Raw genomic sequence first — 21031 nt, 5'->3', positions numbered from 1 at the left:
AGGCACAGTTCCAAGTTATCCTTTGATTTGTCTTGAACTAATTCACTGCAGTGTTTCCTCATATCATCGCAATGAGATTTCATAGAATCATGGAACCATAGTATGGCCTGGGTTGAAAAGGAGCACAATGCTCATCTAGTTTCAACCCCCTGCTGTGTGCAGGGTCACCAACCAGCAGACCTGGCTGCCCAGAGCCACATCCAGCCTGGCCTTGAATGCCTCCAGGGATGGGGCATCCATAACCTCCAAAACTATGCTACATATGGTTTATTTATGGAAAAGATTGTTTACGGACATTAGAATTGAAAACTGACCTGAAGATATGGTAATCAGAGCTTGATTTTTAAGCCACCTCACCCAAAAGGGAAAATGTTTTTGCTTTTGACTGGGTATTAATTGTTCAGCTGGTTCTTGACATGTTTTTTTGCATGTTGCAACAAAAGCTCTTCCAAACAGTTCCAGGGCACAGCTCAGGAGTCACTTCGCTCTGGAATTGTTCTCAGTGGGCACTTTATACTTAGTCACCTCTTTTTTCAAGGTGAAAAAAGTGAGTTTAAGTGGTATAAACTAAATCCATTCCATTGTTACATTACTGCATGGCCAAAGCAGGCTCCCAGATCTGTTTTATTGGTAACAACAACCTACCCTTCCCATAGGTTTATTCATAGAGTCATAGAATCACAGAGGTTGGAGAAGACCTCCAAGGTCATCCAGTCCAACCGTCCACCTACCACCAATATGCTTATCCAGTAACTCTGTTAGTAAATTAAACAGTACCGGGGCTTTTTTGCTCACTGGAAGCCTTTCAGCATGATCTGAGTGGTCGTGTCCATATTGTGAAATTCTCTTACCTTCCAAAATGGAGTGACCAGTCCTCAGCTGTCCATCCATCCATCCTTCTCTGCCAGGACACGCCGTCAGATTTAACTGTACCAGACACCAGCCCAGGCAGCAGAACTCAGTCTATCTATCATGTAAATAGTCAGCAAGGTGCTGGCCGGGCTTGGATCCAGGCAAAGTAAAAAACTCCTAAGCAATACCCTGACACATTTTGAAAGATGGCATCCACCAGGAGTGATTTCCTAGTACAGAGAGTAGAACGGGGAAACAAAAAATGATCAGAGAAGAGTCAATTCCTTAGTAAATCAGATGAATATTTCAACCGTCAGTGAAGTTATCCAGAATCACAATTGCTATAGCATAAATTAAAACTAGGCCAGCCAGAACAGCATCCACCTTCTTTTCTCTTCTTTTGCCCATGCTTAGAATAATGTATTAATTACCTCCCCTATCTACCCTTCTATAAGTCTTTGTATAAACCTCGGGCTTATGGATAAAAAAGAAATATTCACCCTTAGTGTGTGATACAGCTGACCTTTACATGGCTGCATTAAAAGATAGCCAAACATACCTCCATAATTTCCTGAGAAGCTTCTATCTGCAAACTTAGCCCACTTGTCATTAAAAGCCAAAGCTTTCTGAGTTTGCAGTCTATTCTTTCTTCTTGTTTTTCTTCTGGCTTAGGTTATACTTATAATAATGGCAAAGTGCAGGAAGGAATTTTTATGTGATTCATAAATGCTCTCCCTCTGGATGCTGCAGAGCACTGTGTATGTCTTCAAGCAAACCTGGAATGGAAGGACAAAATATCACTTTGCTTTGTGTAAGTGACAGTTACACAGCATGTCAGAAGTTACTGAGTCTTTCACCAACTGGTGCGGGCTTCTTAATTGAGTAGAGTGATTACTGGAGTGACCTATCAGTCAAAAGACATTATGTTTGCAAAGGATACGTTGTAATTAAGCACAGATCAGAAGCCAGAAGCAAGCACTGCTTTAACAAATGCATTTCATGTAGTGCTGAACTGAAGGAGCTTTTCAAGGGAAGGTGCTAAGAAGAAACTTCTTTGGCCCTGAATTATCCCAAGGCACCACCTTGTGTCGCATCCCCAGAGACCATGGCAGAATGCCATAGGAAGACACTTTATTCTTCCCCTGGCATACAAAAGCAACACTTGTTTTTGTTTGTTTTTTTTTTTTCCTACGGGGTCATTTGCTGTGCCTGCATTTTAGCACGTCTTCCAGCAGCAGCACAGTTCACGCTGACACGCTTCTCCTGCAGTCACTGTTGTTCAGTCAGAAACAAAACAAAATGCCCTTCCATTAGGCAGGATTCTCATCAGAGAGATGTTACAAAGGAGAGATCTCATTTCAGAAACGGAGAAATGAAAGCACCAATGACTTTCCTACCTAAACAGAGAAACTGGAATACAGTCCTAAGCTCAGTGGGAATACAAATGGGAGTTAATGTTGTGTACTGACACAGATGATCCCACAGCCCATGCTATCTCCTTCCACCAGTTCTCTTACCTGATACTGCAGTACTGCTCTTCAGAACCCATGCCATTTTATAGTGCAAAAGAGCAAAATTCTGCTCACTGCCTCTCATTAAAATAGAAATGACTCTTTCAAAGTTTATGTATAGTTTTTAGGCAACATTCTGAGAGAAAAATTCATTTTCAGCCTACCTAAAAATCGAAACTGGGCTCACTTTTCAGCTGCCTGCCTTCATGCCTTAGCTGTAGTTCTTTAGAGAATTGCTGAGCACAAAAGTCTTGTTCCTACCCCAGAAAGAGCTGCATTTCTCTGATGGATGGTACAAGTCTGCACATCTCAGAGGAGTCTGTTCAGTTCACAAAGTGCTTTGAGATTTACACTATTATTGAAATGGCCATTGTTATTCTTGTTTTTATTAGCTGCTGACCATCAAGAGGATTTTGAAGACAAGTACCAAGTAAGAAGCTGGATTCCTGAGCAGAACTTTACATGAGGAGTCCATTATGTGTTTTGGGTAATTTTTTAGAATCTTTATGTTAATGTGTCTGGATTCATCCAAGAAACTTCTGATGGAATGGAATCAGATTGATACAACAAAGACTGGCACTTGTGGGACCAGTTTATAGCATTCACAGAATCACAGAATGGTTGGTACTGGAAGAGACCTCTGGAGACCATCTTATCCAATCTCCTGGTTAAGTTAAAGATAATGTGTGCTTCATCTTTGCAGGGATAACTTGAGTTTACTTGAGCCTGAAACTGAGCATTTCTGTTTCATGGCAAATGCAAAGTTTCACACTATATTTTTATTCTCAATATGAAAAAGTCTCCACGTGAATAAAAACCTTCCAATCCACATAGAAAAGTGTTGCTTTTAAAATATGTGTCTACAATGTATGTGTTCACATAGATGAGAAAATTCACTACAAAATGAAAATGTTATTTTTCTTCTTTTTATCTTTGTATTAATTCACTATCTTCTGACATAACACTTCTGCTGGCCCAGGATGTTGTTTATCTTACCACAGAGAGATGATACCCTGTCAAGATATGCTCCAGGCAAGGATGATCAATGGAATGGATAGTTTCCAATATTGTGGGTGAAATTCAGCTGCAGTTTCAGGGTATCTTCTTTAAATAGTGCCTACATGGGAGCTGCTCATTAAATTGCTGTTCTGGAGAGGGATTTTCTGCACTAACAGAGCCTAAGGTGTAGTCCAAGTTACATCAAGTAGGCGCTTAGACTTAGCTGATTGTTTCCCACTTTCTACTGACTAGTTCTCCAGTAACTACAGTGGGAACCCAGACTATTTGTGTATATTTAGGTTTGAAGTAGATACCAAATTTCACTCTGTACTATTTGCCAGTGGGATGAGAACCTTCTGAGAGCAAAATAGTGGCAAGAACTTAAAGCCTCTTGGCCATTTAATATTATTATCTTTTGAGTATACCTGAGGCCATTTTAGGCTCATCATCCAGAACCTGAAACCCTGAGCAAGGTACATCGAATATTTTGTCAATGAGGAAACCTGACATACTTTTTTAAACCATTACAGAAAGCAAAGCCATGTAGTTCATTCAAGGCAACCCAGAATTGACTGAGATTAATTAAGGATGAAAACTACGTGGGCCTGTCTCCACTAAGATCTTATTTTGACTTAGCCATCTGATTTAGAGATGAAAACACATTTTTGAAGCTTGTCAATGAAGATGTTTGGAGTGAAATTCTTCAGACCACATGCGAGTGTCTAAATCTGAGAAAATTATCCCAGGCTCCCTTTATTGTCAATTGGAAGAAAAAGACATTTAGATTGTGAGTCATCTGACCTATTTTAGATGTCCATTTTGGAGTGATGAGTTGCAGATGAAATGCTGATTCTCTTCATTAAGTACCAAATGAGCAGAGGGGCAATTAGCTTAGATATAGATATCTAATGGGATGAGATGTACTCCTCCCACCCCCATTTCAGAGTACAATGAGGTTTTGCTTTGCCCTATCAGCAGCAAATAGCTTTATCACCCAACAAACCCGATAGCTACCCGGACCTGATGAACTCTGGTCCAAGACTAATCTGCATGGAGATTAGAACAGCCACTGGAACTGGAGATCCATCTCCTCTTGGGAATGATTCACAGCTTCCTGATGTCATTGGGAATCTTTCCATTCGCTTCAGTGGGCTTTGTAAACCTAAACTTTTGTTTAGGCATACATTAATTGAGTGCCACAGTTTAAGATAACACCATTCTTCTGTTTTTTATTATTAGTGTTTTGCCACTCTCAAAGCAGAGCTGGCAAAGCAAAGTGAGTTACAGGCTAATACAGGGGCTCAGTCAACCATAAAGGCTGGGTAAATGTAGCCTGTTTATATATGTTAGCAAGATAATCCCTTCCTTTAGTGCACAGGTCTTCTGTCTTCTCTTATTTGGTGGATCTAGTTCACAGTCTTCATTATCATAGCCATCAGTATTTAATCCCTTTGTCCATCTAATCTGAAGCTACCACTGGTCTGTGGTTTACAAAGAGCAGCTTCCCCATCCAATCTGAGTGTTATCCACTTCGTCAGAGACCTAACAGACTGTTCAGTTGCCTCCTCAGAGAGGAGTAAATTAGGATGCCTAATTTAAACTGATTAGCTGGGATCTCTTATTATGATCTGTAAAGGTCAGGTCACCTCCAGCTGAATGGAGGTGGGATAATGTTTCATGGATGGTGCCTGACCGTGTTTTACTGGGTCTGTCTGCGATGGAGTCATAGAATCACAGAATCCCAGACTGGCCTGGGTTGCAAAGGCCCACAGCGCTCACCCAGTCCCAACCCCCTGCTGTGTGCAGGTCGCCAACCAGCAGCCCAGGCTGCCCAGAGCCACATCCAGCCTGGCCTTGAATGCCTGCAGGGATGGGGCATCCACAGCCTCCTTGGGCAACCTGTTCCAGTGCCTCACCACCCTCTGCATGAAAAACTTCCTCCTCACATCCAACCTAAACCTCCCCTGGCTCAGTTTGAAACCATTCCCCCTTGTCCTATCACCACCCACCCTTGTAAACAGAATCAACATCCTCCACTTTACCCCCCATCTCATTTTGTTTCCCCACCTTGTCTACGTGTTCTTCTCTGCCAGACAGGCAGAGGTATTGCTTAGATAAAGAACTGATAAGAAGACCCATATTTTTGAACTGAGCCTGAAACATCATTAACCAATAATAAGTAACATAAAAGAAAATTGTAGATTTTGGGGCAAGTGAAAACTGCGGAGAGCAAATGTGAGGGTTTAAGTATTAGTTTTATTTTTGTGGCACTGTGGGTTCTTTTGCAATACTTTTACTCACCCCACTGCTCCAATCTTCCTTTTCAGTTTCTGGGAACAATTGCTCCATTGTGCTTGGAGAATGCCTGAGAGAACATGCTGTTGCCCACTGGCAGAGCCTTACAGGTACGCACCATTTTCTGTGGCAACAAAACAGCAACTTTTGTTCCTCTTGTTGTTCAGGTCACTGCAGTGACTTTCTCACTCATATTGGGATCATTCAAGTACGGATGACATCATTAGTCCTGATCATGTTTCTACAGGAAGAAATGGGTCATTGAACACCTTTGGGAAAATGATGACAAGGTCACACGGCTAAAATATTTGTCATTTGAAATAGCTAGCAGGACTCAGTGCTGCTGTGTGTCCTGAGGAGTTTCAGATTCTAGAAGAAGGGGAAACAAAGAGAATATACTCCAGTTTAAAAGCTTAACTCAATATATGAGATGCTTACATTCCAGTCTGTTTTTTGCTGTAGCTTTTTTCTTTTGCATAGAATAAGTATCTTAGGACAGGATCTAGTTCCAACATGGTTTGAATAAGACAAGCATTTGTACCTAAAGGGAGCCTATTAACAGGAGGGGAGTCAGCTCTTGGAAAGGGGAGATAACAGCAGGACAAGGGGAATGGTTGGAAGTTGAAGGAGGGCACATTTAGGTTGGATGTCAGAGGGAAGTTGTTTGCTGTGAGAGTGGTGAGGTGCTGGAACAGCTGCCCAGAGAGGCTGTGGATGCCCCGTCCATCCCTGGAGGTGTTCAAGGCCAGGTTGGATGGGGCCCTGGGCAGCCTGGGCTGCTGTGAGATGTGGAGGTTGGTGGCCCTGCATGGCACAGGGGGGTTGGAGCTTCTTGATCCTTGAGGTCCCTTCCAACCCAAACCATTCTGTGACTCACTGTCATATCAGCACTCGCAAACAGCATCTGACCTTATTCAGATTAGATGCATTCTCCATCCAGAGCTCCTCTCTTTCAGCACTGAGTCTAGTCAAGGTCTGGGAGATGAGTTTGGACACAATCTAAAACTTTTAAGTGGTTATGTTTAGCTGAAATAAATTCTGCTTCTAATGTTAAGGTTATCAAATCCAATTAAGGACACATGATGGACAGAGATTATAATGTGTTTAACAGGAGGCCAATAAATAAACCTTGTTTCTAATGTTAGGGTTACAAGTACGTGTGATAGACAGATGGTTATTTAAATATATTCCATTACAGGCAAAACCAAATTAATATTATCCTGTCAACTGCGCACACTAAAGTAACCACAAGTCAGGATCACAGAAACAGTAAGTAAAGAAAGTATCTTAATCATGGCTCGTTACTTACCTCGTGGATTGTGTGTTACAATTTTGAGGTCAGGGTTTTTTAAATAAATGATGGCCTAGAATTTTCCCTTTTGAAAGAATACAGAAATTCTCTCCTATTAAGGGAACAGGGTCTACAAACAAACAAACAAACAAACAAGTTTGCAATGCAGACTGAATAGAAAATGCTTCTGGGGAGGGATGTTCTGTGTATGTGCTAGTGATTTGATGGGTATAGACAAGAGGAAAGCTTTGTTGACATCCATAGCCTAATTTGGGGGCATGAGGCACGGAAGAATTTAATCAGTTGCCAAACAGCCAAGAGGAAGGCTGTGGCAAGGCAAGGAACTGAACCCAGTGCTCCCCAGGGCCCTCACCACAGGGCTGGTTTGGTTCCTTTTCCCAGGCTAGGTTCATCTCTGATTTTTCAGTGTAATTGAGTGCAGAAAGTACTCACAGTTGCTGCTGTTGTTTTTAAGCGTGGTCTACTACAGAATAATCTGAACCAGCCTCTTAAGAGTGAGGTAATATTTTTTCCAGCATACAGAACACGATTTAAAAAGCAGAGAAATATGGATCATGCCCATCTAGAAGTGCAACAGCAATGCCTAGCTTTGCTGAGACCTTTTCTTTCCTTTCTTGTTTTTCACTACAAAGTGGTCCTTGAAACATAATCAGATGGGCAACTCTATCAGCAAAGCACAACTGAGCTGTGGCTTCTTTCCCCCACAGAAATACAGTCTGAAGGCTGAAAAAGAGACCTGAAGATGAGTTTGTAAATTTGATAAAGAGACCCAAAGAAACAGAGGGTGTTGAGGTGAAGCTTTGGGTGCTGTCCCTTGAACTCTCGCAGCCAAGCAATGTCAAGAGCTGGGGAAGTTGCCTTAGCAGTGGGATGCATCAACAAGCAACTGTGCTGCCCTTAACAGGGTCATTTTGAACGACCCTCTTGGTGCCACCACAGCTTGTTGTAGAGGTTTTGTCTTCCCCATTCCACCTAATCAGAATTTGTTATCATCGTTTCTCTCTGTTGTGTCTTTGTTTCTCAATCTTTCTGTCCTCTTTCTCTGTTAAACACGTTTCAGACTGAACAAGGATCCCATTCTTTTCCACTCGAGAGAAGCATCTCCACGATTTTCCACCTACAGTTTTCACTACAGCTTTTATGGGATTCAGTCTCAGCTATTTTCCTCTCTAAATAATAACTAGTAATCCCAGCACTTCTGAATTCCCAGTGTGGGTCCACTTAGAAATTACTAACAATAAAATTAGCCAAATCCTAATATGAAAGAAAATTGGCCTCCTCCTTAAAGCTATTGTTGTTGCATTACAATGGTGCTGAGAGGCACAAGCCAGTAGTGGCACTGCATTGCTTCCACACCCTGAGCAGAAATGGTAGGAGGTCAGTGAGACCTTGACTAATGCACAGTCCCAGGGGATAAATCAGAAGCAGAGAGAAGGAAATAACTTGATGACTGCCACACCATAGGCAATGGCAGGGTGGCAATAGCATGGCTGGTGCAGGACCTTCAAATTCATCTGTAGTGCCATGTAGTTGAGTTCCTGAGTGCACCCTCGAACCCCAGGTACACAACCATATGTCACATCCCAGTATCACAACCCTGGGCTTCTGTATTCCTGTCTTTGTAAAGAAAGAAGCAGATGACATAGAGGCAAGTACACCTTGGATCTTCAGTCCTGCTGACAGCATTTGTAAAAATTTGGGGGTAAGACTGTTTGTGAAGGTGGATAGTGATAGGGCAAGAGGGAATGGTTTTAAAGTGAGACAAGGGGAGGTTTAAGTTGGATCTGAGGAGGGAGTTTTTCATGCAGAGGGTGGTGAGGCAATGGAACAGGTTGCCCAAGGAGGCTGTGGATGCCCCATCCCTGCAGGCATTCAAGGCCAGGCTGGATGTGGCTCTGGGCAGCCTGGGCTGCTGGTTGGCGACCTGCACACAGCAGGGGGTTGGGACTGGATGAGCGCTGTGGGCCTTTGCAACCCAGGCCAGTCTGGGATTCTGTGATTCTGTGATTCTGTGATTCTGTGATTCTATGATTCTATGAACCAGGCAGTGCCCAGAGGCAGCACAGGCTCAACATTAGCTTGCACTATTTGGGTAAATTTTATCAGTGTGCACTTTAGCTCATTTCCTGCAAGTAATCAGAATTACTTTGATCTCTCGTTTCTCAGTCTGGCAACCTTTCCTTTGACTGCCTTTATATAAATACAGCTAGCTCCCCTCAAAACAAATCCCTCTTTTCTCTCCTTCAGTGCAGAACACACTGCAAGAGCAGAATGCAATAAATGGACTCTACAAGGGGAAGCACTGGGCGGATTTTGTTGTCCTCATACCTATGTTGATAAGAGTCCTCTAGTGTTTGCCCTTCCATGTGATGCTCTGCCAGAAATCTCCATTTGTGGACATCAGCACCAGAGCCTGTTCTGTCCTGTGTCAGTTCTCCAGATGCTGTTCCTGCTATCAAAAATAGGGAAGAAAGAAAAGAAGGACTAGTTTCAGCTGTTCTTTTGGAGGGATGTGTGGTTCAGAACTTCCCCACAGAGCGGAGAGAAATTAATTCTGTCATTAAAAGGAAGAAAGAATGCACCAGGATTGTGCTTGACCATATGGTAAGGAGGCAAAGACTGGAATATTCCTGTCTTCAGGTCTTCTCAGAAGTCTGTTCTGAAAAATGTATAATTTCTTTCCAGGGTCTGATGGCACAAAGCAACTGTGAATGAATGAAGAACGGGACCAAAATGCAAAGGAAAATTGATGGAACCACCTCAGAGGAGCTTACTGCTGAAAACTATTCTCAATGAATTGTTGAAAGATTTCTAAGGCTGAAAGCTGGAGTCCCCTCATGATTATTTGTGCAATACCCAGCATAAGAGGACATGAACAAGGATTTGAAACTCTGAAAATTAGAGGGTTAGGGCTGTTCACACCACTATTAAACTGAGGTCTGAAGATACCCAGCATATTAAATCCAAGCAGGTTTGCATTACATCAAATTCCACGCTACAGGCAGTGCTATTCAGGCTTCTCTTTTCCTGACAGAAGTTTTCATTTTATGTTAGCACCTTTGGTGCCATTTCCTGCCCACTTGCAGTGTATTAGTGTCTGTCTTATCACACCTTGCACAGAAACAACTACAATATGCTTCACGCTGGCATGTTGAATTAACCTTTTCATCTCTCATTACCATCTTTCCCTTCTCACCTCCTGTGGTGTTTCTGCCTTGCCTTGTTTTTACAGTGCCTCTGAAATTAGTGCCTTTCACTTCAGATCTGGGAATTGTTCGAACTTCATTCTTATATCTGTCTAATTTAAAGTCTACTTTCTTAAATTGAGGGGAAGTTTCACTGAATAATTCTGAAATGTGAGCCTCCAGAATTGGGCCTGTCAAGACGGTAATGTTTGACTGTGCTTCAGCTGTAAACAGATAATTCAGATTGATGTGAAGTGCAGAAAGATAATACACTGTGTACAACTTGCTATTGTTGAACGACACATGAATAATGCTCTGGGTTTGGGATCAGTCAACTCTTCTGTTTTTAATCATTGATTTTCTTTCACCCATTTCATAACTGAATTGTTGATGTAGTCCTATCCCATGTGTTGCAAGGCTCAGGGTTTCACAATAAATGAAATGCCATCTAAACCAGCATGAAATATCCACACAGTGTAATCTAAGGTGCCCACAGAAGTTGGAAGAGGATGCAGCCAGTGGGGCCTCTGGGGAGCAATTAATTCTCAGCAAAAAGTTCTAATTCTGCCTCTGGTTTCTTTTTGCTTGCCTGTAGAAAATTCATAGTATGTTTCAGCAGTGAGGATGGATCATGCAATGAGTGGGAAAGCAGAAGGTCTGGCTTGGTTCAGGGATCCCTAAGCTGAGCCCTCCCCTTTGTTTTCACCAGGAAGGGCCAGAAAGGAAGGCTAGGTGAGCTGACCCTGTAATACAGGCAAAGAAACACTCCCAAGAATTTTCTTTATCAGAATTATAAGCAGCATTTGAGCACTGACCATCCTTTAAATCAAACAGTAACGTCCCGTCTGATGGCTGTACCTGGAGATTCCACCATTTCTCAGTTAAATGCTTCACCCAGGATGAGAGCAGAACCCGTACACAACCAAGGTCGCAATCTGTCCGCGTTCCCAGAATTAAAATTCATGTTGTCTTTGAAACTGGTGTTCTTACTGCTTATTGGGAATGATCCTGGGCCTGTTTGAGCTGCCTTGTTCCTTGGAATGGCTTTGGGCCTTGCAAGCTCATCCAGCCTAAAACCTAAAACTGTGAATTTAACAAGATGAACAGACAAATCCCAGCACCTCCATAGTGGTCTGGCATTGTTTAATTTACAGATGTTACAATTTTGTGTGCGCTACACTGAGTTAATTGGCAGAATGCTCACACCGCAAGGCACGTTTCTCAGACATCATATCTGTCTCTTTTTAGCTTCTTTGATAAAAGAACTTCATTTTATATCACTGTGTATACTTCCTTAGCCTTAGTCTTAACCAATACTTTCTTATACTCCAGGCTCAAGAAGCACTGCAGCAAACAGCCACATTCAGCTGCTAACCTGTCGCTGTCAGGCACTGGAATGGCTGCACAGGGAGGTGGTGGAGTCGCCGTCCCTGGCAGTGCTCAAGAGGCGTCTGGATGAGGAGCTGCGAGATCTGGTTTAGTGCTTGTGGTAGCGGTGGTGATGGGAGGGCGGTTGGTCTAGATGGTCTTTCAGGTCATTTCCAACCTTGTGATTCTGTGATTCTAAGGTTCTGCGTTTGATGGAGAACACCAGCACTGAGCCCCTAATAGATAGGTGCTTGATGTCTTGAGTTAGTGTCATTAATTATAAAACCCTATGAAACTTTGAATGAGACCACAGGAAAAGTTGCCTAGAGAGGAGTTCCACACAGATAGGAACCCAAGTTCCTCCCGTGTTTTCCTTACCTCTACCCATACGTTTTGCCTTTCCATCTTTACTGCAGCTCAGTTTCAACAGGAAGCTCACAACCTTTATGTCTTCTCTGTTGAGATCTTTCAGGCCAGCAATTTCTATCACTGCATTTGTTTCATGAGCTCTGGAGAAAAGCTGGTGGACTGTCCCATCTCCTTGCACTTATGTATGCCATGAATGCTTCCATTGTGCTTCTGCTGACTATGGACCAAGATGGGATGTGTTGGGGGATTTTTCAGAAGCACTTGAGCTGGCTCCATAAAAGCCAGCCCTAGTGGAGAAGTGGTTTATCATGGAAGAGTGGTGGAGGATGGGAACTGTTGGGCTGCAGCATTTGATGGAAAAACATTCCCTCTCCTCTCTCCTCCACTACATCTCACCTACGTCTATGTCCTGGCACCAGAACTGTTGAGGTAAAACATTGCTATGGGTCAACAAAACTACCTAAATCTTAGTAGTGCTCAGTTCCCTTTAAAAATAAGATTTCCTTCTGTTGCAGTGGAATTAGTGCTGAATTTTGTACCTAAATTCTCTGGTCAGCGCTGGGGAGACATTCAGTAATTCTGTTCACTGTCAAAATACAGTCAAAGGTTTTGGAGGAGGCCTCCGTTCAGAACCATACCAGAGATTCAGATAAGGTTTGTTTCCTCTCCCTTCAAATTTGCAGTTTAGATGCAGAGCAATCCAGCTTCAAACGGAGAGGAAGGCACCTCTGGTAGATGAAACACTCTTGTATTTGAGTCTCTAAATCTAGAGGTGGGAATTGCTTTCTCCATTGAATCGTAGAATCCTAGAATGGCCTGGGTTGCAAAGGCCCACAGCGCTCATCCAGTCCCAACCCCCTGCTGTGTGCAGGTCGCCAACCAGCAGCCCAGGCTGCCCAGAGCCACATCCAGCCTGGCCTTGAATGCCTGCAGGGATGGGGCATCCACAGCCTCCTTGGCAACCTGTTCCAGTGCCTCACCACCCTCTGCATGAAAAACTTCCTCCTCAGATCCAACCTAAACCTCCCCTGTCTCAGTTGAGAGGGCAATGGCTCAGCATTGAGGACTCAGAAGGCTGTGAAAGCTACAAAGTCCCGTATTGGATGTGTTGGATGCACCTGCTTGCTGAATTAAAGTCCCCAAAGTTTTCAGGGCAGGGATCCCTTGTGTGTGAATTCCAGACAGCTTTGGAAGGGGACGAGGACGGAGACATGCAGCAAACCCGTGCAACAGCATTTCCATGCATGGCCAGTTTTGCTTTCTGGTGAAACTTGGGACTTTTGGAGTCCCTGAGATTCCCAAGGATTTTGGAAGTTTCAGGTTGCTTGGGGATCTTATGGTTCCCTGTGTCTGGACAGAGTGAAATAGGCCAAGCAGAGCATGATGCTAATGCAGCTTAGCACATCCGTGAACTGGAATTAAATAATTGAGAATAGATCAGTTCTTTACTGCAGTGGCTGTGTGCTGCCCAGGTTGAAAGTCATGTTAATGACATTGCAACCACAGGTCTGTATACTGAGCACACCAAAATCCAGGCCTGCATTGTGCACTGATAGACACGCCTTATTTGGAGCCTGGAGCAAAACTCAGCAGCGTTTATACGGTGAGATCATTACAATAACTTTGGGCTCAGGTATTATAAGAAGAACGTAGATTTGGATGGGAGGTTTTGCTCTGGCTGCTTCCCCACTAACAACAGAAGAGTGTCACTGGGATGATGCAGCGCTCAGTTCTGCTGTTCTGCAGCTGTGCTTACTGCACAGAGCATCCTGCAGGTTTGCCCACCACAGTACCACAGAATGGCCAGGGTTGGAAGGGACCTCAAGGACCATGAATCTCCAATCCCCCCCCCCGCAGGCAGGGCCACCAACCTCCACGTTTCATAGCAGAGCAGCCCTGTAAGCACTCTGCACGTCCTGCCTTTAGTGGTGCAGCTATGAGCCTTCAGAACCCTGCAGCAAACAGCTTTCCTCTCATAATTCCAGAGGCCCCCATCCCAGCCTCATGTTTCCCCTACACATCTGGTAAAGCAAAACCCCTCATCTGCCTTTCCCTGCGCTATCCTTCAGCCTGGATTTATTTCCCACGGCTGCTGATGGATGAATGACAATTGTTTTTGCTCAGCAATTGCACTTGGACGGGATGTGCATTGTGAAGCTGCTTGACAAGCCAAGCGGTGGGAGAGGAGGGGTGGGAGGGGAGATGTCTGCCAGGCGGGCGGGCGTGCAGTGCCAGTGGCTGCACTGAGCTTTCGCTGTGTCCACGGGGGGTGAGCCTTCCTCTCACCCCAGCCTTCTCCTCTGCCACACAAGAGAAGGAGAGAGCAGAAAGCAGAGGGTCCCCCGGCCCCGGCAGCACCCAGCTGCCTGGCCCACATCTGCAGCAGGCGAGCCACGAGGAAGAGCCCCTTTGTCACCACGGCCACTTCACTTTTAATTTAAAACCTTCACCTGCTTCCACAAGGGATGATGGAAGAGCAGTACATTTCCAAACTGCACCCAGTAGTGGACTATGGAGCTGGGGTCTTTCTTCTGATCGTAGGTGAGTTCTGCTTGCACAGCCTGTTTGCTCGAAGCTTGAGCAGAACGGGGCTGCCCCATCCTTTGCTTTCGTGACTAGCCAGCGCAGGTTTGCCTCTGTGGCATCACAAGTATTGAAAGTAAGCTGTCTGCCCCTTGCTGTGGGATCCCAACCCTGCACACTGCGGGAGGGGGCAGCCTGTCCTGCAGGGCTGAGAGGGGAGGGCAGCGTGGTGTGACCCTGGGAGGGTTTCCTTGTGGGTGAAGAGCAGCTGAGTTGCACGGACCAGGTGGTTTGTTTGTGTACAGCTGTTTATTTGCAGAGGAGCTGGACTGGGTTAGGCACGCAGTACCAGAAAGATCAGCATGTATTTTTGTGTGTCAAAAGGAAGGATTTTGGCAGCAGCACTGACATTAGGATTCCATATCTCATACCTCTCCTTGCACTGCTCTGCACCTGTCCCCTCAGTAGTGCTGACAGCAGAGAGTAGAATTCTTCATGAGAAAAATCAGTGTCTGCACAACAGTGAAAGAGTGAAACAGAATCCAAGCCGAGATGTCAGCTGCTTTCTCATGGAGAAGCAAATACAGAGCTCAAGTAATGGGATGGGGTAGCAATAAGGGAACTCCTTTGGCTCCTGCTTGCTGCTGTTGTGATATTGCTCTTGTGCCACTCTGCTATCATCTCACAGTGCTCCTATAGGGATCTATAGGCATCACTTCCAGCACTGTATCAGAGTCCTCTGTGCAGCTCAGGAACATCCCACGTACTGAGCAGTGAGCTACCAGAGCCTGACATGGCATTGTATTGTATTGTATTGAGCTTCACCAACACACGTCCTGTTGAAATCTTTCCTTTGATGTCTGTGCCCATGTGTGCATTTATGCCAGTGCATGTAGTTCAGTTTTGTTGCATGCCCCCTGATTTGTTTGCCTGTGAGCACTTGATGAATGTGTTGTATGTGAGCAAATGCGACCTTCCTGTTTCCGCTGCTGTGAGAGAACATGACAGAATCTTTTCATCATAGGATCATAGAATGGTTTTGGTTGGAAGGGACATTTAAGATGACCCAGTTCCAACCCCCTGCTATAGGCAGGGACACCTCCCTCTAGACCAGGTTGCTCACAGCCTCATCCAGCCTGGCCTTGAGTGCTTCCAGGGATGGGGCATCCACAGCCTCACTGGGCAACCTGTTCCAGTGTCTCACCACCCTCACTTTTCCTGTATCCTTCTTTCACTTCTGATTTCAGAGGACACCTTCTCAGGAAAGCCTTTGATCAAAACATTGCTCTGGTGCAGTGTTCACTTGTAAGAGAAGAGAAAATGAGTTGTTTAGCTGCGTGTACTTTTGACACTGTTGTCAAAAGCCCTATGGCATCACTTAATAATTATGTCCAACAGGTCCTTTTGCAAAGCAGGCTCTGCTCTCCAGTTTGTCTCTGGCAAAACAATTTCTTCTCATAGGAAGTAAGCAGGGGTATTACCAGAGAACAATGGAGGTGGATAGGTCCATTCTACTTGATGTTATGTTTTGCAAAGTACTCTAAGGGAACAGGTGTGGGCTACTTACATGAGATTGGATCCAGGGGTGAATAAGTGGAATGTAGTGCATGGAACAAGGAGAGGAGTAATGTGGATGTCTGGTGATGGGAAAGGGCAAGGTATAGCCTGCTATTCATATGACAGAATTTCTCCTCTTTGCTCTAGCAAGTCCTTAGCAGAACCACGGCCTGACTGACATCTGTCTTCTTCTACCCTTCAGCCCCAGTCTAACAACAGACATTTATCACATCCTTTGTGTAGTTGCATCTCATAGGCATGCTAAGCATTATTATATTATATTATAATAGGCATTATTGTCTGTGCTGGTTCCTCTCTTTCAGCCATCCTGACGATCCTTGGAAATTCTGCTGTCCTTGCTACAGCAGTGAAACGCTCTTCCCTCCTGAAGTCACCGGAGCTGCTTACAGTCAACCTGGCAGTAGCAGATATTGGGATGGCAATCAGCATGTACCCGCTGGCCATTGCATCTGCTTGGAACCACGCTTGGCTGGGAGGAGATGCGTCCTGCGTATACTATGCCCTGATGGGTTTCCTTTTTGGTGTCTGCAGCATGATGACGCTGTGTGCCATGGCTGTGATTCGATTCCTTGTTACCAATTCATCCAAATCTAACAGTAAGTCATTGCGTCTCTGGGAGCCTCATAATGATGCATTTGGGCCATTATGTTCAGGGAGGGGCTCTGCTGAACATGGAGTGCAGTATCAGATCAGTAACTGTCTCAACTTTAACTGCAATACCAAACCTCTACCATTCCTACCATCCCTCAACTAAAGGGATGTGGCTGAATTCCTTACTAAGCAGTGAGGCTTTTCACTTCTCAGTAATATCGATGAAACAACTTAGCTACTGGGAATGGAGATCCCAAATATTTGTTGCACCAGACTGTCTTATCTTTTCATTTCTCTGCAAGCAGAGGTTCTGAAACTTGAGTTGTGTGCTGGTGTTCCTGGTCTGGGATTACTTGATCCTGTATAGCAGCATGACTTAGCAAGCTTTAGGCTGGCACTGAGGGCTGCACTCATGGCTCACCCAACCCATGGATACCCCCAGCATATTTGCAGCCACCATCCTTATGCTGAAGAACTTGTTGCAAAAACTGTGTGGCTGAGGTGAGATCCACATAGATTTGCTATCCTCTTTCTTGCAGGTAACAAAATCTCTAAGAATACTGTTCACATCCTGATTACTTTCATCTGGCTCTACTCCTTGCTCTGGGCCATTCTGCCCTTGGTCGGCTGGGGCTACTACGGCCCCGAGCCATTTGGCATCTCTTGTACAATAGCCTGGAGCAAGTTCCACAGCTCCTCCAATGGCTTTTCATTCATCCTGAGCATGTTCCTCCTGTGCACAGTCCTGCCTGCTCTGACCATCGTCGCCTGTTACTTGGGAATTGCGTGGAAGGTTCATAAAGCATACCAAGAAATCCAGAATATCAACAGAATTCCTCACGCAGCTAAACTGGAGAAGAAGCTGACGTTGGTGAGTTATCCCACTGAGGGGAAGGGTCTGCAGTAGCCAGGAGCTTGCAGGGAACTGCTCCTGCTCACGTGTGGTCTGCTCATGACCCTTTGTTGCGTTTGTCTAGCATTGGTGAAAGATGGAGATGTGGTTATGTCCCACCCATACTCTGACCCCATCAGGGGACTCCTGGAAACTGTCATTTCAGGAGGGTGGTCAGGATTATATGCCACAGGTACCGTGCGAGCTGTTTGTAGTCAGATACACCTGTGATTTTTTTTTGGACATAGAGATTTCCAGTTATGCTGGAGTAACTGACGAATCCATTCACAAGGTAGTTGGAGTGGAAGTCCTGTCTTGCCAAAGCGTTTTAAATGGACTGAGTGGCTGTTCTAGGTGAGAGCTATAGGGACGGCCCCTGTAGAAACAGGTGCTTTTTAAAGATAACGTTATTTTTCATGTAAGCACTATGCCACATTTCCTGCAGAAGAGCTTAGGCTCAAGCTTTCTGGAGGCACTCCTTTGATAAGCCGTGCTTTCTGGCTGGGCTGTTTCTCCCACAGCGTATTACAGTCAGAGTCGGGGGGGGGGATGAGAACAGGATAATCACAGAATCACAGAATTGTAGGGGTTGGAAGGGACCTCCAGAGACCAGCGAGTCCAATCCCCAACAGTCCCTTCATAGGAATCACAGTGTGCGTGTGCTAGGTGGGAGCAGCAATGTGTGCACTGCCCAGGATCACTTATTGCACAAGTAACAAGCTCACTGCTTCATGTATTTCACCCGAGCCCATGCCCACGTGCCCTGTGCAGGCAGAGGACTGAAGCCATGTCTCCCTTTCAGATGGCTGTGCTCATCTCAGTTGGTTTCCTGAGCGCGTGGACGCCGTACGCAGCAGCCAGCTTCTGGTCCATATTTAACTCCAGCGATTCCCTGCAGCCCATCGTCACGCTGCTGCCGTGTCTGTTTGCCAAGTCTTCAACCGCCTACAACCCTTTTATTTACTACATCTTCAGCAAAACTTTCCGTCATGAAATCAAACAGCTGCAGTGCTGCTGGGCTTGGCGAGTTCGTTTCTTCAGTACTGATAACTCTGCAGACAATTCTGTCTCGATGATGTGGAGTGGGAGAGATAACGCGCGTCTCTCCTCCAATGCAAAGGTGGAGAGCCAGGGAGCTGCAATGCACTGACATGCAGCAATGCCTGCAGAACAAACGTCAAGATTCTGACTCACTCGCGGATCCAAATAAGCAGGAATGCAGCATGCAGAGTTGTCACTGAATATCTTCTATCGAGTACTAAGTTGTAAGTACATATTTTTCAAACTGCTCCCAGTTACTGTTTTTAAAATGCACAACAACAACAACGCTATTTTTTTCAAGAATTTCCACCTTAGAGGAAATAGATTTATGTACTAAACAAGATCATCATCACCTTTGGTCGCACGAACATTCAGGGGAACAGCTCTAGTTAATTTTTTATTTTTTTTTCCTGCTTGTAACTTTTTAATGCAACCTATCTGGGGACCCTTGGCTCTGTCAGTAACAGCCATCAGAGCAAAGAGCAGCCTGAACACAAAGCACTACCAGATAAGTACATCTGAGAAAGCAACTTTCCTGAATCACAGAATGGTTTGGGTTGGAAGGGACCTTGAAGCCCACCCAGTTCCAACTCCTTGCCATGGGCAGGGATACATCCCACAGACCAGGCTGCCCAAAGCCCCATCCAGCCTGGCTTTAGAGACAGAAAAACATAGAGGCAGCAAGAAATACCCATTGCCAGGAAAAGGTGATGAAGTGGTTGTTCTCTACATATCTGAAAGAGATCAACAAACTACACCCTTAGATGTGCTGCTCCTCAAATCACAAAGCATAGAAAGGAGTCAAGCAGCCTTGGTCTGAAGAGGTTAGGTGGGAATGCAGCAGCCTTCTGTATATTTCAGACAGCAGGATGAGATCTGAAGGACCCTCTTGGCAAAGGGAATTGTGCTCTTAGGTTGTTGCTGGCTGATATCTCTTCTAACATGAACATTTGTTTCCTGGAGGAGATATGCTACGGCTGGGAACGGCATGCCAAAAGATGTTGCCAGGATTACTTGCCTGGCAGAGAGTAATCCTGCAGGTGCACTGAGATGCTGAGTTCCTCACTGGCTGGAGGGAGCACCAGCAAAGACATTTCTGTATATTTGCAGAGCGCCTGTCTGATTTGGCACAGTTGGCAGCCATTTACTACTACCAATGGGGCTGACAGCTCCATGTTAGCCTGTTAGCGAGCAGCTTTTTATAGCTGTGCTGTTCCAGCAGCAGAGAACATAGGGGAAAAGCATGTTCCATCCTAGCTTGCCATCCCATAAGAAATCCCTAATTAAGCAGGGAACTGATCCCTAGCTTGAAGAAAAGTCAGTTCACCTGAATATTTTCTCTCCTTAAAGGGCCTAATGCAAATAGTGCATGCTGGTAGAGAGAACCATTCCTTCCCTAGACTCATGATTTTATTTTTCAATCTTAATACAACAAGAGAGAATTGATATACGTTAGCAAGTCCTAATCTAGAGCTTTAAAGAGCCCTCCTTCAAGCATTGAAGGATTCCAGTTGAAGTTTGTGGGAATTTAATTTACTGAACTCAAAAGGAACAAGATTTTGAAGATAATTAGAGTTTTAAAAAGCAAGGAATCTATACTGCAAACATAGGTAGATGGCTGATATTACCAGTGAGCAGAGAAACCCTAAATAGGAAGAAAAGAATAAAAATAGCATCATTATAACAAAGGATTTTTTTTCAGTTCCTTCTAGAGGGGAGGCAAAAATGGTGAGAGTTGAGGATCAATTTACCTAAGGAAAGCCTAGCTGTTAAATAAACAGCTACAGCAAGAACAATACTGGACAAGGGTACAGCATTAAGTGAGAATGATCACTGAAATGAACTTCACAACTGGTGTCCGTCAGGGGTCAGTCTTGGGACCAGCGCTCTTCAACATCTTCATCAATGACAGACAATGTCATTAGTGCACCCTCAGCAAGTTTGCAGATGACACCAAGCTGAGACACTGGAGGGAAGGGAAGCCATCCAGAGGGACCTGGACAGGCTGGAGAAATTGCCCATATGAACCTAATGTGGTTCAGTAAGGCCAAGTGCAGGGTGCTGCAATTGGGTTGAGGCAATCCCAGGTGTTTATAGACTCGGGTAAGAACCTTCTGAGAGCAGCCCTGCAGAGGACTGGGGGTCCTGGTGGACGAGGAGCTGGACATGAGCCAGCAGTGTGAGCTTGCAGCCCGGAAGGCCAACTGTGTTCTGGGCTCCATCAAAAGAGGGGTGGCCAGCAGGGACAGGGAGGTGATTGTCCCCCTCTGCTTGGCTCTTGTGAGGCCCCATCTGCAGCACTGCGTCCAGGCCTGGGGCCCCCAGCACAGGAAGGACGTGGAGCTCCTGGAGCGGGTCCAGAGGAGGGCAATAATGAGATGGTCAGAGGGCTGGAGCAGCTCTCCTGTGAGGAAAGGTTGAGGGAACTGGGCTTGTTCAGCTCGGAGAAGAGAAGGCTGCAGGGAGACCTCATTGTGGCCTTCCAGTACTTGGATGGAGCGGCTAAACAGGAGGG

General features: G+C 45.1%; 1 protein-coding gene across 1 annotated transcript; it reads left to right on the top strand.

Moving 5' to 3' along the window:
* The first annotated feature begins 13755 nt into the window (after positions 1 to 13755).
* LOC100549202 (opsin-5-like) lies at positions 13756 to 20456 on the top strand. The gene is made up of 4 exons (XM_031552655.1): positions 13756 to 14432; positions 16295 to 16588; positions 17123 to 17454; positions 18278 to 20456. The coding sequence occupies exons 1-4, from the start codon at positions 14357 to 14359 to the stop codon at positions 18623 to 18625; spliced, it is 1050 nt and encodes a 349-aa protein (XP_031408515.1). The 5' UTR covers positions 13756 to 14356; the 3' UTR covers positions 18626 to 20456.
* Positions 20457 to 21031: the final 575 nt, after the last annotated feature.

This window comes from Meleagris gallopavo, chromosome 2 (genome assembly GCF_000146605.3).
Source record: "Meleagris gallopavo isolate NT-WF06-2002-E0010 breed Aviagen turkey brand Nicholas breeding stock chromosome 2, Turkey_5.1, whole genome shotgun sequence".
Taxonomy (NCBI): domain Eukaryota; kingdom Metazoa; phylum Chordata; class Aves; order Galliformes; family Phasianidae; genus Meleagris; species Meleagris gallopavo.
This window is presented reverse-complemented; position numbering and strand designations above follow the sequence as displayed.

Coding starts and splice junctions, on each gene's coding strand:
- LOC100549202 (XM_031552655.1), top strand. CDS start 14,357: ATGATGGAAGAGCAGTACATTTCCAAACTGCACCCAGTAGTGGACTAT. Junction 14,433..16,294: donor GGTCTTTCTTCTGATCGTAG/GTGAGTTCTGCT, acceptor CCTCTCTTTCAG/CCATCCTGACGATCCTTGGA. Junction 17,455..18,277: donor TGGAGAAGAAGCTGACGTTG/GTGAGTTATCCC, acceptor TCTCCCTTTCAG/ATGGCTGTGCTCATCTCAGT.